This window comes from Bufo gargarizans, chromosome 6 (assembly GCF_014858855.1).
Source record: "Bufo gargarizans isolate SCDJY-AF-19 chromosome 6, ASM1485885v1, whole genome shotgun sequence".
NCBI lineage: Eukaryota > Metazoa > Chordata > Amphibia > Anura > Bufonidae > Bufo > Bufo gargarizans.
Window position 1 is genome coordinate 572,367 of NC_058085.1, and position 22,956 is coordinate 595,322.

At 46.8% G+C, this 22,956-nt stretch overlaps 1 protein-coding gene across 2 annotated transcripts in view; it reads left to right on the top strand.

Moving 5' to 3' along the window:
* The window catches only part of LOC122940436 (WAP four-disulfide core domain protein 3-like), a 181,712-nt gene that overhangs the window by 20,734 nt on the left and 138,022 nt on the right, over positions 1-22,956 (top strand). Inside the window, exons 4-5 of one of the 2 annotated variants that reach the window (XM_044297112.1) lie at positions 5,032-5,169; positions 14,815-15,083. The exons of the other annotated variant lie outside the window; for it this stretch is intronic. Coding sequence (XP_044153047.1) covers positions 5,032-5,168 — 137 coding nt within the window. The 3' untranslated portion in view covers position 5,169; positions 14,815-15,083. Of the gene's footprint in view, positions 1-5,031; positions 5,170-14,814; positions 15,084-22,956 lie in introns of those variants that run through there. 2 annotated transcript variants of the gene reach the window in all.

Consider the following 22,956-nt stretch of genomic DNA (forward strand, 5'->3'; position numbering starts at 1 on the left):
GGCACCCATACCATAGGTTCGCCACCACTGTCCTAAAGCATCCCTAATCCTCGCCCTGACTCCTATCCATATGAGCGGACCCAGATGGTAGGAGGGCTCATACACCGGAATCTCGGGACATACTAACTCTAAAGATCCCTGAATAGTGAAAGGACGGAGATGACCTGTTCTTCCAAGACACGAATGAAAATACAAAAATACTGATCCCCTAGGGGACAGAGGGGGTAAAACTTAACATTTAATAATGATAATGTTAAAATGACTACGCTGTGTCACGGTAAGAACCAACAAGGTCTCCCAGGCCACTTTATGGTGACGCTGCATGTGTTGAAGCAGGGCCGTGGTGCCAACATTGCCACGTGCCACATGGTGCCACGCTTTACCTTCTGCCCACAGATTCTACATATGGACATGTTCACCTCCTGTATGAAAATACAAAAATACTGATCCCCTAGGGGACAGAGGGGGTAAAACTTAACATTTAATAATGATAATGTTAAAATGACTACGCTGTGTCACGGTAAGAACCAACAAGGTCTCCCAGGCCACTTTATGGTGACGCTGCATGTGTTGAAGCAGGGCCGTGGTGCCAACATTGCCACGTGCCACATGGTGCCACGCTTTACCTTCTGCCCACAGATTCTACATATGGACATGTTCACCTCCTGTATGAAAATACAAAAATACTGATCCCCTAGGGGACAGAGGGGGTAAAACTTAACATTTAATAATGATAATGTTAAAATGACTACGCTGTGCCACAGTAAGAACCAACAAGAACATAGACAGCCCATATTAGGCCTAGACGAACATACACTGATTGGTGCCTATATATATGTATAAAAAGGAACGATCTTACCCATCGATGGCTATGCAGGTTAATGATCAGGTATCTTCCAATATGATGAGCTTCAAGGAGACGGATATCCTTTATATACTGGAGATGAAAAGGATACCAAGGATGGTGGTACCAATCAGGAACAATGCCAATGATGAACTTCAGCGTATATAGGAAATGGGAGTGTAAGTCGCTAATGCACCCTTTCCAGGGGGAAGGGACTGAGAATACCCTGCCTATCTATACGAAGTACTTGCCCCGCAAGGAGCGACCCCATCCGGATACCTTTCCCTGTTCCCGGGCACTATCCCTAGTACACCCTATTGGAGGTAAACTCCTGCCGCCCCACCCCTCCCCAGCAGCCATGGCAGTGGAACGTGAGCGCAGAGGGCCCCCCGGTCAGACCTGCGAGAGGATGGACGATGGTGTAGATAGGCAGCGGCCAACTGACTACATAGGATGTCTCTCTAGTAGTTCAGTTTGTCCTCCCTCTCAGCAGGTGTAAAAAAAAAAAAAAGCCCCCCATTTTGGATCGGTAGCAAGGGGTGGAGAGCTAGAATTCATCCCTCTGCAGAATGGTGACAATTCGGCTCTCACTACGCAAGCAAGTGAGCATGCATTGTGCCATTTGTGCAAGTGACTCGAAGGGAGTCCCTGCCTCAATCTGCATTCCTCATCTCCATGTAGCTCCTCTGGCTGCTTCTGCTCCTCCTCTCCTGTCACTTGCTTGTCAAAATGACCCATTTCGCTACACATTGATTGCTCTCCAATGTCCTCCTACTCCTCCTCCTCCAGTTCAGCCCCCACAGGGCTCATGTGGTTGTGAGATCTAGGCACCATGTCTCCAGTCCCCTGACCAGTCAGATTTACCAGCATCTGTTCCAGGACATGAAGCAGTGAAATGACATTGTTCATCCCGTAGTCCTGGGGACTGACAAATAACGTGGCCTCCTTAAAGGTCCTGAGCAAACAGCAGGTGTCCTGCATGAGCTGCCACTGGCTAACATCAAAATTACACAGGGAAGTACTCCTGTCCGCTTGGATCATCAAGAAATCGTTTATGGCCTTTCTCTGTTCGTATAGCCGGTCCAACATATGAAGGGTGGAATTCCAACAGGTGGAAAAGTAGCATATCAGCCTATGTTGGGGGGATGCCGTTCTGCCACTGCAGCTCAAAGAGGATGTGCTTTGCGGTGTACGAGTGGCTGAAGTGCATACCAAGTTTCCTGGCCATTTTTAGGATGGGTGGAAGACTTGCAGATGGGTGGAAGACTTCAGGAACCGCTCGACAACCAGACTTGACACGTGTGCCATTCAGGGCGCATGACTCAGCCCTCCTTGACGCAGCACCGACACCATGTTCTTCTTGTTTTTGGTCACCATGGTTCCGATTTTGAGTTGTCGCGGAGAAAGCCAGGATTCGATTTCTTGCTGAAGGACACGGAGCAGTTCCTCCCCTGTGTGACTTTGTTCGCTCAGGAAAATGAGGTGCAGAACAGCGTGACATTGCCGAGCCCTGCACATGTGGTATGCTGGAGGGCCCCTGTGAATTGTCCATGCAGTGGAGGCTAAGTACACGGTGGAGGATGAGGAGGCAGAAGCGGACATTTTTGCAGGACCAACGGCGTGGCAAGGTGGAGGCGGAAGCTGCATCACCTGGCCAAGTTGCTGGTCTGGCTATGAAGGAACCACATTCACTCAGTTGGCTGTAAAGGACATATATTGTCCCTGACCGTAGTTACAGCTCCACACCTCGGCGCTGCCGTGCACTTTGGCAGACACCAACAGGCTCAATGACTGGCCCACCTTCTGTTCTACATGTGGCTGGTGCCTTTTTGGCAAACAAATGACAGATTGGGACGCTTCCCCTTGGCTTGGCACAAGCCATCAGTTCTCTGAAAGGTGCAGAGTCCACCACTTGGAAAAGGAGGTACTGCAGCACGAGCAACTTGGACAGGAGCACATTCAGTTTCTGGGCCATTGGATGAGTGCACGCATACTGCTGTCTCTTGGCAATCGCTTCAGTGATCGATTTGTTGACGGAATGACTCATGAGGAGTAGGAGGGCAAGGAGCAGGAGCATCAGGACCAGCAGATGATGGGAAGGACAGACAGCTCCCTTCTGCTGAGGTGGTGGAGCCCGGGGGGCGTGCCACTGGGTGATGCAGCAGTTGCTGAGGCAGGCTGGACCACCACATCAAAGCCACAGGTCTCCCAGGCCACTTTATGGTGATGCTGCATGTGTTGAAGCAGGGCCGTGGTGCCAACATTGCCACGTGCCACATGGTGCCACGCTTTACCTTCTGCCCACAGATTCTACATATGGCCATGTTCACCTCCTCCGGTGGCTTAACAAAAAACTGCCACTCCGCCGAGTAGGTGATTTTACCCCCAACACTCCGAGCTGACTGACTGCTACCGACGCTGCTTCTATGAACCCCTGCACCACTACTTTCCGGGCAGGTAGGCTCCTGTGAAGCGGTTGGTCTACCCCGGGAACTTTTGGCTCACGACCTCCTACTGCTGCCACCCTGCTGACTCCCAGCCACGCTAGCTGTAACATCCCCTACTGAACCCTGTTCTACATAAATGCTGTAGAATGATTCCTCCCTATCCTACACCTTAAAAAATCTTTCCCGGAACTTGTAAATAGTTTTTTTTAGTACAGTGAAGTTTTTTCTAACACTGTCCATAGCACCTGTTGACGTCTCTCCCTGCACTAAGTTCAGTAGTAAATGGCAGAATCCAAGATGGCTGAGGCCATTTATAGGGCTGTGACATCACAAGGCTGGCTGGCTGCTGATTGGCTGCATGCATGTCATTATGGGTGATCCCGCCTTCCCAGAGTTCCTTGCTCCATGTCCTCACACGTGCAGCAGCCATCGCGAGGAAATTCGGATTTGGTGCGAATCTAATAAAACCAGAAATTCAAATTGAATTCCACTTCATCAACTTCGCTCATCTCTACTCATATACTCCAGCTCTTAACCCAGTGACAATGGCCCACCAGTGCCAGTCTAATGTACCCCCAAAAGTGATGCTGCACATTGCTTGACACAATGCCCATCAAGTGCCAGACATATTGTCCCACCATATCAATCTGCATCTCTGCTGTCAGGTAACAACATGCCAACTAATAGGCATCCTGTTTATTACAGATTGGAAACCTGATGGCATCGCTCAATAGTCTGACAGTTCAGCCTAATGCTTAGAGGAAGATTGATCTCAGGCCGCCTGTGTGCCAGAACTGAAATTTACACCTGGCGCCGGCCTCTACATAACTTTGTCGCATCCAGTGCTGGTCTAAATGTAAGCTTCCTTGCTGGCTTACATTTAGACCATTTTTTTTACGCCTGCCGGCCCGTACCCTTCCCCACCAGGCCCACTTTTTTAGACCTGGCATGAACAGGGAAATAAATCGCAGATTGCAGCAGAAAATAATCTTTGCTCTGAAATCGACGTGACAAATACACCTAATATAGGCATATTTCTGATAGTAAATGATCCCCATAGTGTGTAGATAAGCCAGTTTCAGTGTCGGACTGGGGTGCCTAGGGCCCACCAGTAAAAGGGCCCACACTCAGGCAGGCAGCAAGACCGTGCAAGATGCTAGATTATGGGGCCCCTGCAGTGACTGCAAGAGGACAGGGGAAAGGGGGTCCTAGCTGGCCTGCTTCTGTATCTACAAGTCATGTCAGCCGCCTGATGCATCTATAATAATAAACTGGGAAATTTGTTCGATAATCTTCCCAGTTTTTTATATGGAGGCATATGCTGGCTGAGGTACCATATGCTGCGTACCTGTATGTAGTGCAGTCAGAGTACTTTGCCATGTGCCAGTAGTGCAGGACTAGAGGATTCACCTTTGGACCAGCCTGAGCTTGGCCAGTTCACCACTTGTACCACTGAAATTGCACATCTGGCATCACAGCAAACATTTTAACAGCATTCAAAGTGAACCATTTAATAACGTTAGCAGTGAACCACCGAGTGACTGCAGTACTTACCTCAGCATACATACCTCTCGAACCATGGAGAGGGTAAGGATGGACCGGTATATGCAGAAAACTATTCTATGCCATCTTCCAGCCTTAGATCCCCATAACAGAAACCCAACCGTTTCTTATTAATTGCTTCACTATATATCTTTGTCTCTGCTGCTGTGTTCTGATTTTGACATTTTTTTTTGGTAGAGAAAAAAGGTTCCTGCGGATTAAGGCCATCTTGTTTAATTGCGGAACGTCCATATTGTGATGGTGACACTGGATGCCCGGGTGATGAAAAGTGTTGCCAACCACTATGTACACAAAAATGCGTGAAGCTGCTGTAAGGTAAATAGTGATATCAATGAGTCTGCAGTCTTCAAGGATAATGAGTCCTCGAATTCTCTCTGTATAACGATGCCAAACACACACATACGGTGTCTAACATATGACGTGATCATGCAGGAGAAGGAATCATCTAAAAATATATAGCTTTATTAAAGACCGTACACAAAAAGGTCAAATCTAGGCTAAAAGCAATGCACACAATTGAAGAAGGACGAAAGGGGACACCTAGTGGCAAAAGGAGGTAAGGGCGGCCAGCAATATTCAAATAACACAGTAATGAGAGGCAAATAGACCTGGACAAGTATAAAACCATAAGAAGTTTTGTACGTAAATGATGATACTGGGCTCAAACCGGGATTAAACAGCTGGACGCCCCGAAGGGTTTCACATGGAGCTTTGTCTATTTTGATAGGATTCCTTCTCTTGCATGGTCGTAGTATGGTGTCTGCCTGTGTACATGCTTAAAGGGTTATCCCATGATTAATGCAAAAAAAAAACTAAAAAACTGACATCATACAGTAAATGACAATTTACAAGCTGCAGAAAAGCTGTGGGGGCGTGCAACAACGATGCCTGAGCTCTCCCTCATGAATATTTGTGGGCGTGAACAATCTGACCTTCCCCGCCCCCTGCTCTGCACATCCTAACTTTGCATAAAAAAACTGTCATATGATCATTTCCTAGCTCACAGGCAGAAGATCAGGTTCTAAGATCTAAGCTATATGACACCTATATGTATCTAAGCTCTATGGCAGCTATATGTATCTAAGCTCTATGGCAGCTATATGTATCTAAGCTCTATGGCAGCTATATGTATCTAAGCTCTATGGCAGCTATATGTATCTAAGCTCTATGGCAGCTATATGTATCTAAGCTCTATGGCAGCTATATGTATCTAAGCTCTATGCAGCTATATGTATCTAAGCTATATGACGGCTATATGTATCTAATCTATATGACAGCTATGTCTATCTAATCTATATGACAGCTATGTCTATCTAAGCTATAATACGGCAATATGTATCTAAGCTATATGACGCCTATTTCTATCTAAGCCACATGGCAGCTATATGTATTTAAGCTATTTGTATCTAAGCTATATCACAGCTATATGTATCTTTGCGGAATGGACTTGAGGACATACGGAATGCACACAGACAAGAATAGGACATGTTCAATTTTTTGGCAGAACCATTAAAGTGAATGATTCCACATATGGGCTGCATAAAAAAACAGAATGGAACCAGAAAGAAAATATGGTTGTGTGCATGAGCCCCAATCCTGCAAAGCTGTGAATCGTTGAGCGGTACCGCCCACTTGACAATAACAAGAGCAGCGATATCTAATATATAAAGCTGAGTGTATGTGTGTGTATGTCCGCTAAAGGACACCGTCGCATTTACAATCACAAAATTTGGCACACGGGTACATCAGGTGTCTCGGAAGGTTTTTGACCAGGTCTCAGCTCTCTAGGACGTACCGCCCCTGAGATATTACCAAAAAATGCATTAGCCAATAGAAGCTTGGTCACATGACCCTTATCAGCCAATAGAAGCTTGCAGGACCTCCAGCCTCCACATACAGTTTTACTCCAGGTTTCCATAACAACCCAGCCATTTATCTTCACTGCTGTAGGAGAGCTTTAACCCCTTAAGGACTCAGCCCTATTTCACCTTAAGGACTTGGCCATTTTTTGCAAATCTGACCAGTGTCCCTTTAAGTGCTCATAACTTTAAAACGCTTTGACTTACCCAGGCCGTTCTGAGATTGTTTTTTCGTCACATATTGTACTTCATGACACTGCTAAAATTGGGTCAAAAAAGTTAATTTTTTTGCACAAAAAAATAAAATTTTTACAATTTTTTTGGAAAAATTAGCAAATTTCAAAGTTTCAGTTTCTCTACTTCTGTAATACATAGTAATACCCCCAAAAATTGTGATGGCTTTACATTCCCCATATGTCTACTTCATGTGTGTAGCATTTTGGGAATGATATTTTATTTTTTGGGGATGTTACAAGGCTTAGAAGTTTAGAAGCAAATTTTGAAATTTTTCAGAAATCTTCAAAATTCCACTTTTTATGGACCAGTTCAGGTTTGCAGTCATATTGTGAGGCTTAGATAATAGAAACCTCCCAAAAATGACCCCATTCTAGAAACTACACCCCTCAAGGTATTCAAAACTGTTTTTTCAAACTTTATTAACCCTTTAGGTCTTCCACAAGAGTTAATGGCAGATGGAGAAACAATTTAGAAATTTCTATTTTTGGGAAAATTTTCCAATATAATCAATTTTTTCCAGGAGTAAAACAAGGGTTAACTGCCAAACAAAACTCAAAATGGGTTGCCCTGATTCTGTAGTTTGCAGAAACACCCCATATGTGGTCGTAAACTACTGTTTGGCCAAACGGGAGGACATAGAAGGAGGGGAACACCATATGGGTTTTGGAAGGCAGATTTTGCAGGACTGGTTTTGTTTATACCATGTCCCATTTGAAGCCCCCTGTTGCACCCCTAGAATAGAAATTTCAAAAAAGTGACTCCATCTAAGAAAGTACACCCCTCAAGGTATTCAAAACTGGGTTTACAAACTTTGTTAACCCTTTAGGTGTTCCACAAGAGTTAATGGCAGATGGAGAAACAATTTAGAAATTTCTATTTTTTGGAAAATTTTCCAATATAATCAATTTTTTCCAGGAGTAAAACAAGGGTTAACTGCCAAACAAAACTCAAAATGGGTTGCCCTGATTCTGTAGTTTGCAGAAACACCCCATATGTGGTCGTAAACTACTGTTTGGCCAAACGGCAGGACATAGAAGGAGGGGAACGTCATATGGTTTTTGGAAGGCAGATTTTGCTGGACTGGTTTATTTACACCATGTACCCTTTCAAGCCCCCTGATGCACCCCTAGAGTAGAAACTCCATAAAAGTGACCCCATCTAGGAAACTACAGGATAAGGTGGTTGTTGTTTTGGGACTATTTTAGGGGTAAATATGATTTTTGGTTGCTCTATATTACTCTTTTTTGAGGCAATGTAACAAAAAAATTAAATTCTAAAAATGTTTCTACATTCGCTATTTAGTTTTGTGGAACACCTAAAGGGTTAACATAGTTTGTAAAGTAACTTTTGAATACCTTGAGGGGTGTAGTTTCTTAGATGGGGTCACTTTTTTGGAGTTTCTAGTCTAGGCTACATCAGGGGGGGCTTCTAATGGGACATGGTGTCAAAAAAAAAAACTGTCCATCAAAATCTGCCTTCCAGAAACCGTATGGAGTTCCCTTCGTTCTATGCCCTGCCGTGCGGCTATATAGCCATTTACGACCACATATGGGGTGTTTCTGCAAACTACAGAATCAGGGCCATAAATATTGAGTTTTGTTTGGCTGTTAACCCTTGCTTTATTACCGGCAAAAGGGATTCAAATTGAAATTTTGCCCAAAAATGGGTGTTTTGGCACCGTTTTTGTTTTATATTTTTAACACCGTTCATTCGAGGCGTTTGGTCAAATGTTATTTTTATAGCGACGACTTTTACGCACGCGACGATGCCCAATATGTATGGCTCTCAGACTTTGGAGACACTAAGCAGGCATCCTAAAAACTGCGGCCCTCCAGATGTTGTAAAACTACAATTCCCACCATGCCCTGCTGATGGCTGTAGGTTGTCTGGGCATGCTGGGAGTTATAGTTTTACAACATCTGGAGGGCCGCAGTTTGAGGATGCCTGCTCTAAAACTAATATTTTTTTGGGGAAAAAAAATTGTTTCTGTGTCTCCAAAGTCTAAGAGCCATAGTGTTTTATGTTCTCTAGTGGACTGTTGGGGATTATAAAAATTTAGTACTCCATGGAAGTGTGATACTCCCTGAAGCAATCGATAACGCAGAGGCCCGGATGATCGGGGCACGTGTCACATTGAGTGGTGGTGTCCTTCCGTATCCCCCTCTTGTGACACACTCTGCATCTTTTTTGGGTTCGTCCCTTCTTTCCAGTATGGGGGACCACACCTGGAAAGTGTTGGCCAGGGACGATCCGGGCGCCTCCAGTTCCCGAGGTACTCCGGCCTGCTCTTTCCCGGTCCGAAAAGATCAGGTCTTTGAGGACTGCCTCATAGAATTGGAGGAATGTCCCTGTGCTGCCAGCGCTTCGGGATAGTACAAAAGAGTTGTACATGGCAACCTGCACCATGTAGACCGTAACTTTTTTGTACCATGCCCGGGTTTTGCGCATGGCATTATATGGCGTGAGGACTTGATCAGAGAGATCAACTCCTCCCATATACCGATTGTAGTCGACGATACAATCGGGCTTGAGGACCGTTGCCGCGGTACCTCGCACAGGGACTGGGGTGGTGCTGTTACCGTGGATTGTGGACAGCATAAGGACATCCCTCTTGTCCTTATACCTGACCAGCAACAGGTTTCCACTGGTAAGTGCACGGGTCTCACCCCTGGGGATAGGTACCTGGAGGGGGTGGGCAGGGAGGCCGCGCTGATTTTTCCGCACGGTCCCACAAGCGAACGTGGATCTGGCGGCAAGGGACCTGAACAAGGGAATGCTGGTATAAAAGTTATCCACGTACAAGTGGTAACCCTTATCCAGCAGTGGGTGCATAAGGTCCCACACGAGTTTCCCGCTAACACCCAGAGTGGGGGGACATTCTGGGGGTTGAATACGGGAATCTCGCCCCTCGTACACACGAAATTTGTAAGTGTACCCTGAGGTACTCTCACAAATTTTGTATAGCTTCACGCCATACCTCGCCCGCTTTGTGGGAATGTATTGGCGGAAACTGAGTCTCCCCTTGAACGCAACGAGAGACTCATCAACCGCGACCTCCCTTCCAGGTACGTAGGCCTGCTGAAATGTGGCCCCAAAGTGATCGATGACCGGCCGTATCTTATACAGCCGGTCATAGGCAGGATCACCTCGGGGTGGACATGCTGCATTATCGGAATAATGCAGACATTTCCGGATGGCCTCAAACCGGGGACGTGTCATGACCATACTGTACAGTGGGGTCTGGTATAGGACGTCCCCACTCCAGTATTGCCTGACACTGGGTTTTTGGACTAGACCCATATGCAGCACGAGGCCCCAAAATGTCCTCATTTCGGCTGCACTGACCGGCGTCCAGCCACCGGGTCTAGCCAAAAATGAGCCTGGGTTTTGAGCGACGAACTGTTGGGCGTACAGATTCGTCTGCTCCACCATCAAATTCACCAGTGGGTTACTGAAAAAAAAACTAAAAGTCTATTTCAGTAAACCCCACTGTGGGAATCTGGATTCCAGGATTGCCAGCGAAATCCGGAATCTCAGGCTCAAAGTCCACTGGGGGACACCAGCTAAGTTCATCGGCAGGGGGCTCCGGTGAACTTATTTGGTGGGCCGGGAAACCAGTACGAACCCCAGGGCGGCTCGTACTAGGGTGGGCCACAGGATCCCTAGCATGTGTGGCCCCTGGCTCCGCCTGGCGGCGTCTCCGCCGCCTTGGTGGCTCATCGTCATCCGATGATGATGAGGAGGATGCGGATGACAGAAGGAATGTGGGGTCATCCTCATCCTCACTGGGGCTCTCGGAGTCGGAGGCAATCTGGGCGTATGCCTCCTCGGCCGAGAACACCCGGCGGGCCATGGGTGTGTGTGCGTGTAGGTGTGCGTGTGTGGAAACCTTTATTATATGTGCGTGTGTGTGGGGGCAACGGGTGTTCGCGTACTAAAAAAAGGAAAATAAAGGGGCAAGTGTTAGGAAAAAAAAAAAAAAAGTTCAAAGTTGCTGATCAGCGGTACAACGCTGATCAGCGGTGGGGCGGGCGATGCGCTAACAGTGGACGGACGCTAAAGTGCCGACCAGTCAGCGAACGCAGAAAAATAAAAAAAAAGTGGTGGTAAGGGGGCTAGTGGTGAGGGGGGGGGAGCTGGGGGAGGGCTGGTGGGGGGATGGGTGGGGGGGGTGGGGGGGGTGGGGGGGGCTGGTGGTGGTGGGGGCTGGTAGGGGGGGGCAAGTGGCAGGGGGGGCTCTGGGGTCTGATAGATGGATCAAAAAAGTTTTGTGTAAAAGTTCTTCCTTTTTTTTTTTTTTTTTCTCCTAACTAACTTTTCCCTTCTTTCCCTTCCTAATGGTGCCTCTCCCTCACTGACCCTAACCTACCTGAGTGGCGATGGGTGCAGGAGGGTGATGGATGCCGATTAGGGGGACACAGGAGCTGGTGCTGGACGATGCTGCACGGTCAGGGTGCTGGACAGGAAGAGGAGGGGAGAGAGGAGCGCAGGAAGTTTGAATCTCGCGCCTCTCTCCCCTGCACCAATCAGCACCCTGGACAGCAGTGTTCAGCACCAGGGCCAGCACCGCCTCCTCAAATCCTCGGACTGCGATTGGTGGTGTAAAATTACGCCACCGATCGCAGTCTTTTTCCGGTTCATCGGGTCACAGCACACCCGAATGGACCGGAAACGCAGAAAACCGCAGGTCTGAATGGACCTGCGGTTTTCTGCGATCGTCTATACGGGGGGGTCAAATGACCCCCCCCTGCGTTGTTACGGGATGCCGGCTGAATGATTTCAGCCGGCATCCCGTTCCGATTAACCCCCGCGGCGCCGGAATCGCGAATTAAAGCCATGACGTACCGGTACGTCATGGGTCCTTAAGGATTCGGGAAACATGCCGTACCGATACGTCATGGGTCCCTAAGGGGTTAAAGGAAATCTGCCACAAGGATAATCGCTATTGAAGTAAAGCCATGGCCTAATAGCACTTAGTACCTTATTTCAAGATGTGCATTTGTTCCAGCAACAGATGTTTTCATCCTCTGAAAATCTAGTTTATTTGGTATGCAAATGAGCAAGTTAGGTGCCCAGAGGGGCGTCACTCTTCCAGTAAGGAGCCCAGACACGCCCTCTGCCACAATGTGTCCACCCTCAAAAGACTTAAAACCCCGTCCCCAGGTCCCACTAAGCCACGCCCTTTATCTGGTTAGGCCCCCTCACACTCCTGAGCCAACGGGGATTGAAAAAAATGAAGGTAAAAATCAACTTCTGTCAGCTGCAGGGGGGATGGAGGGTGACTTTCTCCCTGCAGCTTACACTCAGACAGCACAGTGATGCTGTCTTAGAGTGAGCTGTTCAAAAGGACACCCCCCCGATCCAGTAAAGGCCTCAGTTAAAGGGGCGGGCCACTGTGGAAGTCGCTGTCAAGGGAGTGGTATGCTGTAAAAGTCACTGTTAAAAGGGAAGGCTGCTATAAAGGTCAATGTAAATGAGGTGGGCTGCTGTGGAGGTCAAATTTTAAGGGACAGGGCACTGTGGGGGGGGGGGGTGTGGGGAGCTCTGGAGGTCACTGTTTTGGGAGCGGGGTGCTGTAGATGTCACTGTTATAGTGGATAGTGTTGATATCTTTTAACGACACACATAAACATTAAATTAAATAGATTAAATATGCCTGAGCGAAGCCGGGTCCTTCTGCTAGTAAATGCATAAATCTCAGGTTTTGCTGACTTTATTCCCCCAAAATTATGTATCAATCTGCTCAGATCCTTCTGCTCTATAACATGCTGTCCGCAGATTGCATGATCATGGTGACAGTTTCCCTTTAAATGTGTGCCAGTCAGCTTGCTATATCATTGATTGTACAGTCTCTTTTTGGGTAACTATCTGCCAATGTGAAATGAATGGGTGAATATGCATTATTTATCATGACATGTACCTACAGTATATGAATGTCCAGCAGTGGGTTTTGACAAGAGCCGTCTGATCATTCTCATTTATTTACCGTCTGGTAAATGTCCAGAGGTATCTGCGGAGCCACAAGAGAAGCGAAACCCGTGTAACACTGACTATGAGGCTACATGCAAATGGAAGCCGCCGGTATGCTTTCCACAATTTGCGGAACGGAACAGGCGGCCCATTGTAGAAATGCCTATGCTTGTCCGCAAAACGGACAAGAATAGGACATGTTATATTTTTTGGACGGGGCCACGGAACGGAGCAACGGATGCGGATAGCACACGGAGTGCTGTTCGCATCTTTTGTGGCCCCATTGAAGTAATTGGGTCCGCACGCGAGCCGCAAAAACTGCGGCTCGGATGCGGACCAGAACTACGGTCGTGTGCATGAGGCCTGACTGTGAAGGTGATAAGTGCTGCAGTACAGTCTGCACTACTCCGTTGTATGGTAAGCCTTTAACTCACTATATCTGGAGTAGTAAACCTGACTGAGTCAAATTGAAGGACAGTGTTAAAGGGGATATCCAGAATTAGTGTCCCTCTTGTCATTGAGCCGTGAAGTGTTATGTGACTGAGCTGCATGGCAAAGTGAAAACCATTGAGAAGAGCTGTTTTGGGGGCAAAAAAGGCAGACCTTCTTTCGAATCCCCAAAACGGTCTTCAAAGGAGGTTTCTGGGAATCATATATTTGTGACCAATCCTCAGCATAGGTCACCATTATCTCATGACACCCCCACCGATCAGCATTTTGAACAGGCTGCGGTGCTCCGAGTGCTGTGGCCTTCTCACAGCTAAGCAAGCACATTGTGTCATGGCTGTGCTTGGTATTGCAGCTCAGCCCCAATCATTTGAGTAGGACTGAGCTGCACATGGTCCATGTGACAGGTGAACTTGACGTTGCTGGCCTCTTCCAAGAGCTGATCGGTGAGCATGCCTTCAGTCGAATCCTGGGGATAGCTCCTTAATATAGGAGGCCTGGAAATGACTTTAATGAGATCCAGCACAATACTCGTAATGGCCGTGACAACAGTTTTTCTTGTTAGTATCTTCATGATTTCTCTCTAGGCACGCCCAATCCTTTTCCCCCGCATCTGTTGTCTGAGGCGACTTGGATCTCTCCCATACACAGCTGGTCCTGCTAGAATTAAGGGGTTTGGTGCACATTAATGTAAAGTGCAATTTTACGAAAATATCAAAATAAGGGTTCATTCAGACGACCGTATGAATGGGTCAGCATCCGTTTTGCAATCTTGCGGAATTGGTGCGGACCCATTCATTTCAATGGGACCGCAAAAGATGTGGACAATGCACCGTGGGCTATCCGCATCCGTGGTTCCGTTCCGTGGCCCCACAAAAAAGAGCACATTTTCTATCATAGCGGCGGCCATGTGCAGTTCGCAAATTGCGGAATGCACACAGGCCGGTATCCGTGTTTGGCAGATCCCCAATTTACACATCGCAAAACACTATGGTCGTCTGAATGAGCTCTAAGTGTTTTAAGGGACTGACTGTTCAGCAAACTGTAGGCCATGTAGAGATGACTCTACAAGAAGTTATTTAGCGTTAAATGGTAATTCTTATCTGGACATTATGACATATCCCCAGTTCTGAGGCCCTGTTCACATGGGCAGGTGGCCACACGTACATAGCTTTCTTCATTCACTTTTATGGGAGGCCATGGCTTCCTCGACCAGCTGATTACTAGGGGTGTCAGGAGTTAAACCCTTGCCAATCTCATATTGATGACCTATCCTTAGGATAATTCACCAAAAGGAAAATCCCGGAAAACCCTTTAAAATGGGATTAGATCAAATGGCAATGGACTCTTAGTTATATGTTGAGATGTACAGTACATACTGAATATGTATTATGCTTAATGGTAAAACATAGGTCTTTCATCATTTAACTTTCCTATTTTTCCCTAGATTAAGGCCAGGACAATGGACCAAAGACGTATACATCTTATTACACCACGGCATACAATGCTTCTTCTTTTTTGCTTTCATCTATCTGTTAATATAGACTTCATAAGTATCATTATAAAGGGGTTGTCTGATTCAGAATACCCAATGCTTGTTTCTGCCCATAGTAATATATTGTCCATTATCAACTTTACTATTGCTACTCAAGATACCTACAATGAGAGTTTTTGCAAATTTTACTTGTCTGTCTTGTGAAGACACTTGGAAATCTTTTTCTTTTTAAAAAATGTTACTAAATTTGCAATAAAGGAAAATATAAAAAAAATGTCATGTTCTGTCAGTTACCATAAAGAAGACGCGGGTATTGCAATAGAAACAGAAACTTTGGCAAGACAAAAGCATCAATAAGATTCTGAATTAGGTATGACGTGAGGATCAAATAATGTGACCCATTCTAAGGGCGGGTTTGCCTTGGTGTTCTGACATTCCGTTATAGGTTCTGTTATTACAGTTATAATGAAATATAACAGAATTTTAAGACTGAAAGCAAAACAGAAGCCTTTAAGAGGCGTTCCGCTTTGCTCCGTCCTAATACAGGTCTATGGGGGCACCTAATGGTTCTGTTTGGTTCTATTATACATGACAGAATAAATAGGTGGTTAATGTACCAAAAAATAATACAAAGGGAAGCGGGGGGTCAAGAAAGTAAACAATAGGAAATATATAGATCGTTGTAATGATAACTACAGGGATAACTGATCAGATCCACAGCTAAAAAAAAAACCTAGGTAGTCACTAGAGACGCTATAAAGCAGGATTCTATGGACTCATGTTGCATCTGGGGAGTAAGGTGACAAAAGAATAGGCGCAAATTTGCAGAAAGCGTAATAAAACAACCCGGAGTCAAAAACAGGAGCATACTGTGAAATCAGCAGGATAGGGGTAAATCAGTGGAGATAACCAAGGTTGGTACACAGAGGGTAAATGAGCAGGTGTAGAGGTTACGTTCATGGCACAGAAACACAAATGAGAACCAGGACACAATATGCAGTCACAGGCTGGTCACCAGCCAGGGTTTACCTGGTTGGCCGGTTCTCCCCTAGCACTGTAGCACGGACCAAAGAGGCAGCTGCTGGGAAGAGAGACAGACACTGCTGGATTGTGGCGTGGTAAGTGGCAGCCACTTGGCCATATTGCAGTTATCATTGAGATTTGGGAGTGAGCATATTAAAAACACAGACACCATATATTAACAAACTTTGCACTTTAGTCAAGTAACACCATCATAATAGGGTGCGGAACAGTGCAGCCCTGTACTTCACCCGCACCTCAGGTCCTACTTACTTGCACAATCCATCCTAAGTGATGGCCCGCAACCGGACGACAATCCCTTCTTAGGTAAGTGCAGGAGCCTAAACCAAAATGGGAAAAGAGTCATTATCAAGCACTATGGAGGCACAGTATAAGGGCATTTTGTACTTGCACATTATGGTGGACACTACAGAAAAGGGGAGGACAGAGGCCCTATGGGGGATCTACTGTGGCACGAAGAAGGGGTATTTTTTACTGGCACATTATGGGGGACACTGAGGGCATCTGCTGGGGGTACTATATAGGGGCATTTTATACTGGCGCACATTATGGCGGTATTATGGGGAAGCGGGTAAGAGGAGCACTATGGGGGCCTATATAGGGTCATTTTACACTGGCACTCTTTGGGGGCCCTATGAGGAAGAGGGAAAGAGGAGTACTATGGGGACATCTACTAGGGGCACGATATAGGCCATTTTATACTGGCACATAATGAAGGGCACTATGGGTAAAGGAGGAGAGGAGCACCAGGGTCACTTACTGGGGGCACTATATAGGGGTATTTTTATACTGGCGTGCATTATGGGGACACTATTGGGACATTAGCTCAACTGGAGGCACTAAGAGGGGGGGTGCATGCGCAGATGCATGCCGCCATGGCAAAGACCTAGAGGAAAAAAAGAGACAATGCAGCAGCACCCTGCAAATCAGATAAAGTACAATAATGCCAAAAACTATAGTGCTAATGCTACGCTTATTTATAAAGTGAGATGCTTGGACAATGCATTTTGTACAAAACCATCTGAGCCCGTCTGCCGTACGTCAAGGCGATCTCTGTTAGACGGGTCCTAACACTAAATACTACCTGTTATGCACCATAATGGCCACCATAAAGTTCAGGGAGTGTTGGATCCACATGCATGCTGGATACACTCTGCTTTTTACCATTTTTGGTGCCATAATAGCCTCCATTACAAGGGATGCAGGTACCAACATGCATGCCGAGCCCACTCTATACCTTTCCTTGTGCCAGACAGCTTCCAATGAATGTAGTGAGAGCAGGCTACAGCTTTATACTGAAACTAATTAAAATCTACCTATGGGGCATCCCTTGTAATGGAGGCCATTATGGCACCAAAAATGGTAAAAAGCAGAGTGGATCCAGCATATATGTGGATCCAACACTCCCTGAACTTTATGGTGGCCATTATGGCACATAACAGGTAGTATTTAGTGTTAGAACCTGTGTTACAGAGATCGCCTTGACCTATGGCAGACAGGCTCAGATGGTTTTGTACAAAATGCATTGGCCAAGCATCTCACTGTATAAATAAGCGTACCATTAGCACTGTAATTTTTGGCATTATTGTACTTTATCTAATTTTCAGGGTGCTGCTGCATTGTCTCTTTTATTCCTTTAGGTCTTTGCCATGGCGGCATGCACCTCGCACTGGGAGGTGCTGACTAAGCCCCTTCTTTTGCTGTTTAAGGTATGTGCATCCCTAAAATATCAGTGACATCCAGTGCAGTTTTTCTGTAGACACTGCGAACTGTGACATTACCTGTGGTACCTGTACTGTATAACGTTTCCTCATCACAAATACTGTTGTAAATTTTTTTGCACATACACTTCCAAATCCTATGCTACTGTACATGTGACATACTTTCAAGCATGTATCACATTTAATATGAAGAAGGCGAGCAGTAGGGGAAGGGGAAGTGGTCGTGATGCTGATGGTGCACGCAGAGGCCGTGGCCCTGGGCGCAGGGAAACTGTGCCTGCTGCCAGAGTACAAGAAAAACAATCATCCACGATACCTAGCTTCGTGTCCTAGTTTTTCAGGGCGGCGCAGGACACCACTCTTGAAGTCAGCCCAGTGCGAGGAGATGGTCGGTTGGATTGCAGCAGATAATGCTTCCAGTCGGTTAAGCACCACCCTGTCTTCCACCAAGTCCAGTCTCAGTAGTCAGGAGTCTGGTCCACACAATCCTCACCCTGATCCCCCTTCCTCCCACCATTTACAGTCTGGCCAAACAAGTTATCCCACACTCGGAAATTCAGAGGAGCTCTTTTCAGCGCCATAACTTGATTTGGCCCTCTCGCCAAGCACACTTGAAGAGGGACATGAAATCTTGTGACCTAATTGCCAAACTCTTGAGCATCCACAGTCACAAGAACATGACGTTAGTGAGCACCAATTAGAGTTTAATGAGGTGGATGATGAGACATAGTTGCCAATGAGTAAACCGCAATTACTGTCTCAAGAGGTTGATGAAGAGGATGAGACACAGTTGGCAATCACTGAGGTTGTGGTTAGGTCAACAAATCAGGAGGATGATCAGAGTGAGGAAGTGGAAGAGGAGGTGGTGGACGATGAGGTCACTGTCCCAACCTGGGAAGGTGGAAAGCTGAGCAAGGACAGCAGTGCAGAGGGGGAGGGATCTGCAGCACTGCAACAGGCTGGAAGAGGCAGTGGGGTGGCAAAAGGGAGAAGGCAGACCACACCAAACAGGCCCACAACTGTTCCACGGAGCACCCTCTTGCAGAAATCTTACTTGCCAAGGGGCAGATGTTCTAATTAACTAATTAAAATCTACCTATGGGGCATCCCTTGTAATGGAGGCCATTATGGCACCAAAAATGGTAAAAATTGCGTTTTTTGAGGAAAATCCAGATGACAAAAGAATAGTAGTTTGCAAACTGTGCCATATGAAAATGAGCCGGGCGTGAACACTAGCAACCTCAACACCACCAACATGATCTGCCACATGGCATCCAAGCACCGTAATAATTGGGATAAACGCCTGGGTCCACAATCTGTGTCTGCGGGTCACACCACTGCCTCCTCCTTTCCCTTTATTACGTGCTGGCCAATACCCTGTCGAGGGTGCAGGCCCGGATGCCTCCCGCTCTGCACCTGGACCTTCGCAAGGACCATCAGCGACCACATCCACTTCCGTGTCCCAGCGCAGCATCCAAATGTCTTTACCACAGGCCTTTGAAAGCAAGCGAAAATACCCAGCCACCCAACCACAGGCCATAGCACTAAATGCGCAGCTTTCCAAATTACTGGCCCTGAAAATGTTGCCATTTAGGCTAGTGGACACTGAGGCCATCCCGTGTTACGCAGTCCCCAGCCGCCACTATTTTTCAAGGTGCGCTGTGCCCGCCTTACACCAACATGTGTCCCGTAACATCACACGTGCCTTGACCAACACAGTTACTGGGAAGGTCCACTTAACCATGGACACATGGACAAGTGCTTTCGGCCAGGGATGCTACATTTCCCTGACAGCACACTGGGTGAATGTTGTGGAGGCCGGGAGCGAGTCGTACATGGGATGGCACAGGTGCTACCGACGCCAAGGATTGGGGGGCCTACGTCCATAAGGGTTTCTGCCAGTACCTACGTTAGTGGCTCCAAACCCCACTTCTCCTCCTACGCCTCCACTTCCACCTCCGATTTATCCGCGTGCATCACCAGTCAGTCAGCAGTCTGTAGCTGGAAGCAGTATAGCACTGCAGTGGGGAAGCGGCAACAGGCTGTGCTAAAGCTGATATGCTTAGGGGACAAACAGCACACCGCCGCAGAGCTGTGGCAGGGGATAAGAGACCAGACTGAGCTGTGGCTCTCGCCACTCAACCTACAACCAGGTATGGTTGTGTCTGATAATGGCCGTAACTTGGTGGTTGGCTTTGGAGCTTGGCAAGCTCAGACACATCCCATGCCTAGCCCACGTGTTCAACCTTGTGGTTCAGCGGGTTCTCAAAACCTACCCCAATTTGCCTGAGTTACTGGTGAAGGTGCTCTGCGTGTGTACACATTTGCACAAGTAATCAACAGCTTCAGTCAGTCTGTCAACGCTGCAGTAGAGCATGAAATTGCCAGCTCACCGGCTGTTGTGCAACGTGAGCACCCGCTGGAACTCCACATTCCACATGTTGGCCAAGCTTTGTGAGCAGCAGAGGGCAGTAGTGGAATACCAGCTGCAACAAGGTCGCCGCCTCTCCAGTCAGCTTCCACTATTTACAAGCGAGGAGTGGGCATGGATATATAACCTCTCTGAAGTTTTAAGAAACTTTGAGGAATCAACACAGATGAGTGAGTGGCAATAGCGCTATTATCAGCTTAACCATCCCACTTCTGTGTCTACTCAAACGCTCGCTGCTCACAATTGAGGCCGATGCTTTTGCATGTGGAAGACATTACACAGGGTAATAGCCAGACCACCCTCATTTTGTCATCTCAGTGTGAATTGGACGATGAAGAGGAGGAGGAGCAGGAGACGGTTGCCTCTGCTACAGAGGGTAGTACCCATGGAAGTTTAATTCCATCTGTTCAGCATGGGTGGGCAGAAGAGGAGGAAGAGGATGAGGAGATTGAGAATGATCCTCCTGATGACGACAGCAAAGTCTTGCCTGTTGGTACTCTGGCACACATGGCTGACTTCATGTTAGGCTGCCTTTCCCATGACCCGCACGTTATATGCATTTTAGACAACACGGATTACTGGTTGTTTACCCTTCTCGACCCCCGCTACAAAGAGAACTTCTCATCTCTCATTCCTCTGGTGGAGAGGATGAGCAAAACAAGATCCTTGTTGAAAAATTGCTCCAAAACTTTACATCTGACAACACCAGCGGCAGAGTCTATAGTTCCTTGGCCAACAAAAGGAGGGGAGACAAGGGGAACACACAGCAGTTCCAACAGAGGCAGGGCAACACTCAAAAGCTTGGGACAGTTCCATGACAACCCACCAGCACCCTCACCCTGATGCGTGGCCTAGTGTCACAAGGAGGGAAAATTTTGGGAAGATGGTGAAGCTGGACACGTGGCACGAACTGGCGCTCTACGCCTTGGAGGTGATGGCCTGCCCTGCTGCTAGCGTTTTGTCTGAGCAGGTATTTAGTGCTGCTGGTGGCATTATAACAGATAAGCGTATCCGCCTGTCAACTGAAAATGCTGACAGGATGACTCTTATAAAAATGAACAAGGCCTGGATTGACCATGACTTCTCGACTCCACCACAGGCAAGCTGATGAACATAAAGGCACTTTAAATGTGTTGTTTCTAATGTACTGAATACACTGTATTACCTACTCCTAACGTAGACCTAAATTCTGAGGTGGAATCCCACAAAACATCTATAACCTGTAATAATGGCAAGGTTTGCTCTGATATCAGTTTCCTCAACACTCCCGCGAACCACACCTTAAGGGTATTGCATGTAAGAGGGTTGGTAATTTGTATCATGGTCTCCTGTCTATAGCTCGAGAGTAAAGCTAGGGATCGCAAAGGGAGTTCCATTAGGTCTTGTTCTAACACCACATCTAGCCTCTCTGGCGAGTTGCGTAACCATTCTAAGACTCTTAGTCCCTGGATTGATTTATAGTAAAGAAGGAAGTCTGGTACTCCTAAACCACCTAATTTCTGGTGTTTAATCATTTGGCTGGAAGGCAGTCTAGGTCTGGCACTACTCCAGAGGAAGCACGTCAGTATCCCCTTTAGCTGTAGGAAAAAAGTTCTAGATACACAGATTGGCAGAGCTTGTAAATAGTAGAGCACTTTCGGGAGGACTATCGACTTGATTAAGGTTCTACGGCCAAACCAAGAGGTAAACGGCAGGTCCCATGAAGTCATAAGATCTTTAATATTGTGTGGAATGCTTTTAAAATTTTCTGCATACAGGTCTGAGCAGCGGAAAGTGATATTCACGCCTAGGAAGGGAATGCTGCTATTGGACCAAGTGAAAGGAATGTTCTGTTCTAAAAGGGATTGTGTTTGTGTATCTAGCGAAACATTCAAAACTTGTGACTTAGAGAGGTTGACCTTAAAATTAGACAGGGCGCCAAAGTACTCCAACAGAGTATCAATCGCTGGGAAGGCTTCAATGGGGTTCGTGATAATGAGGAGGAGGTCATCTGCTAATGCAGCTAGGGAATGGGCTTTCCCTTTTATGGTCAATTCCTGGATCTTTTGATCTTGTCGTACAGCTTGTAACAATGGCTCTACTGACAGAATGAAAAGGAGCGGGGAGAGAGGACAGCCCTGCCTGGTGCCGTTACTAATTGTGAAAGGGGGGGAAAGTGTGTTATTCACCAGAACTCTTGCGCTTGGATTGCCATACATAGCCATTACTACCATAAAAAAGCTCTCTGGTATGCCAAAGGCCTTCAGTGCAGCACACATAAAAGACCAGTTCACTATCAAAAGCCTTCTCGGCATCTGTGCCAAGAAGAACTAGTGGAGTGGATGTAGAGTTAGCATGGTGTATAATATTGATCAGGCGACTTATATTCATTCTTCCCTCACGACCTCCAACAAAACCCACTTGGTCCATATGTATCAACTGGGGTAAGAGCAACTGGAGGCGAGAGGCTAGCATCTTAGCTAGTAATTTCAGGTCTGTATTGAGCAAGGATATTGGTCTATAACTGGCACATAATGAGGGATCTTTCCTTTCCTTAGGGATAATTGTTATTTGGACTGCTAACATGTGTGGATGCAGGGGTCTTCCTTCCCATAAAGAGTTACATACAAGTAAGAATCTGGGCAGGAGGGATGTATGGAAAAATCGTAGTATTTCATCGGCAATCCGTTCGGGCCTCGGCTTTTATGTAGGGGTGAGTCTTTAAGAGCTTTCTTCAGTTCAACAATGTCAAACGGACGGGATAGCACCTGTGATTGCTCTCTCTTTAGCTTGGGCAGCTCAAGTTTTGAAAGCCATTGCGTCATGTCTAAAAGTTTAGCTTGACTTTGAGAGGTGGATATTCCCTGACTTAGATTATATGGCTTAGTGTAATATTCTGTGAATATTTAGAATATTCTGTGA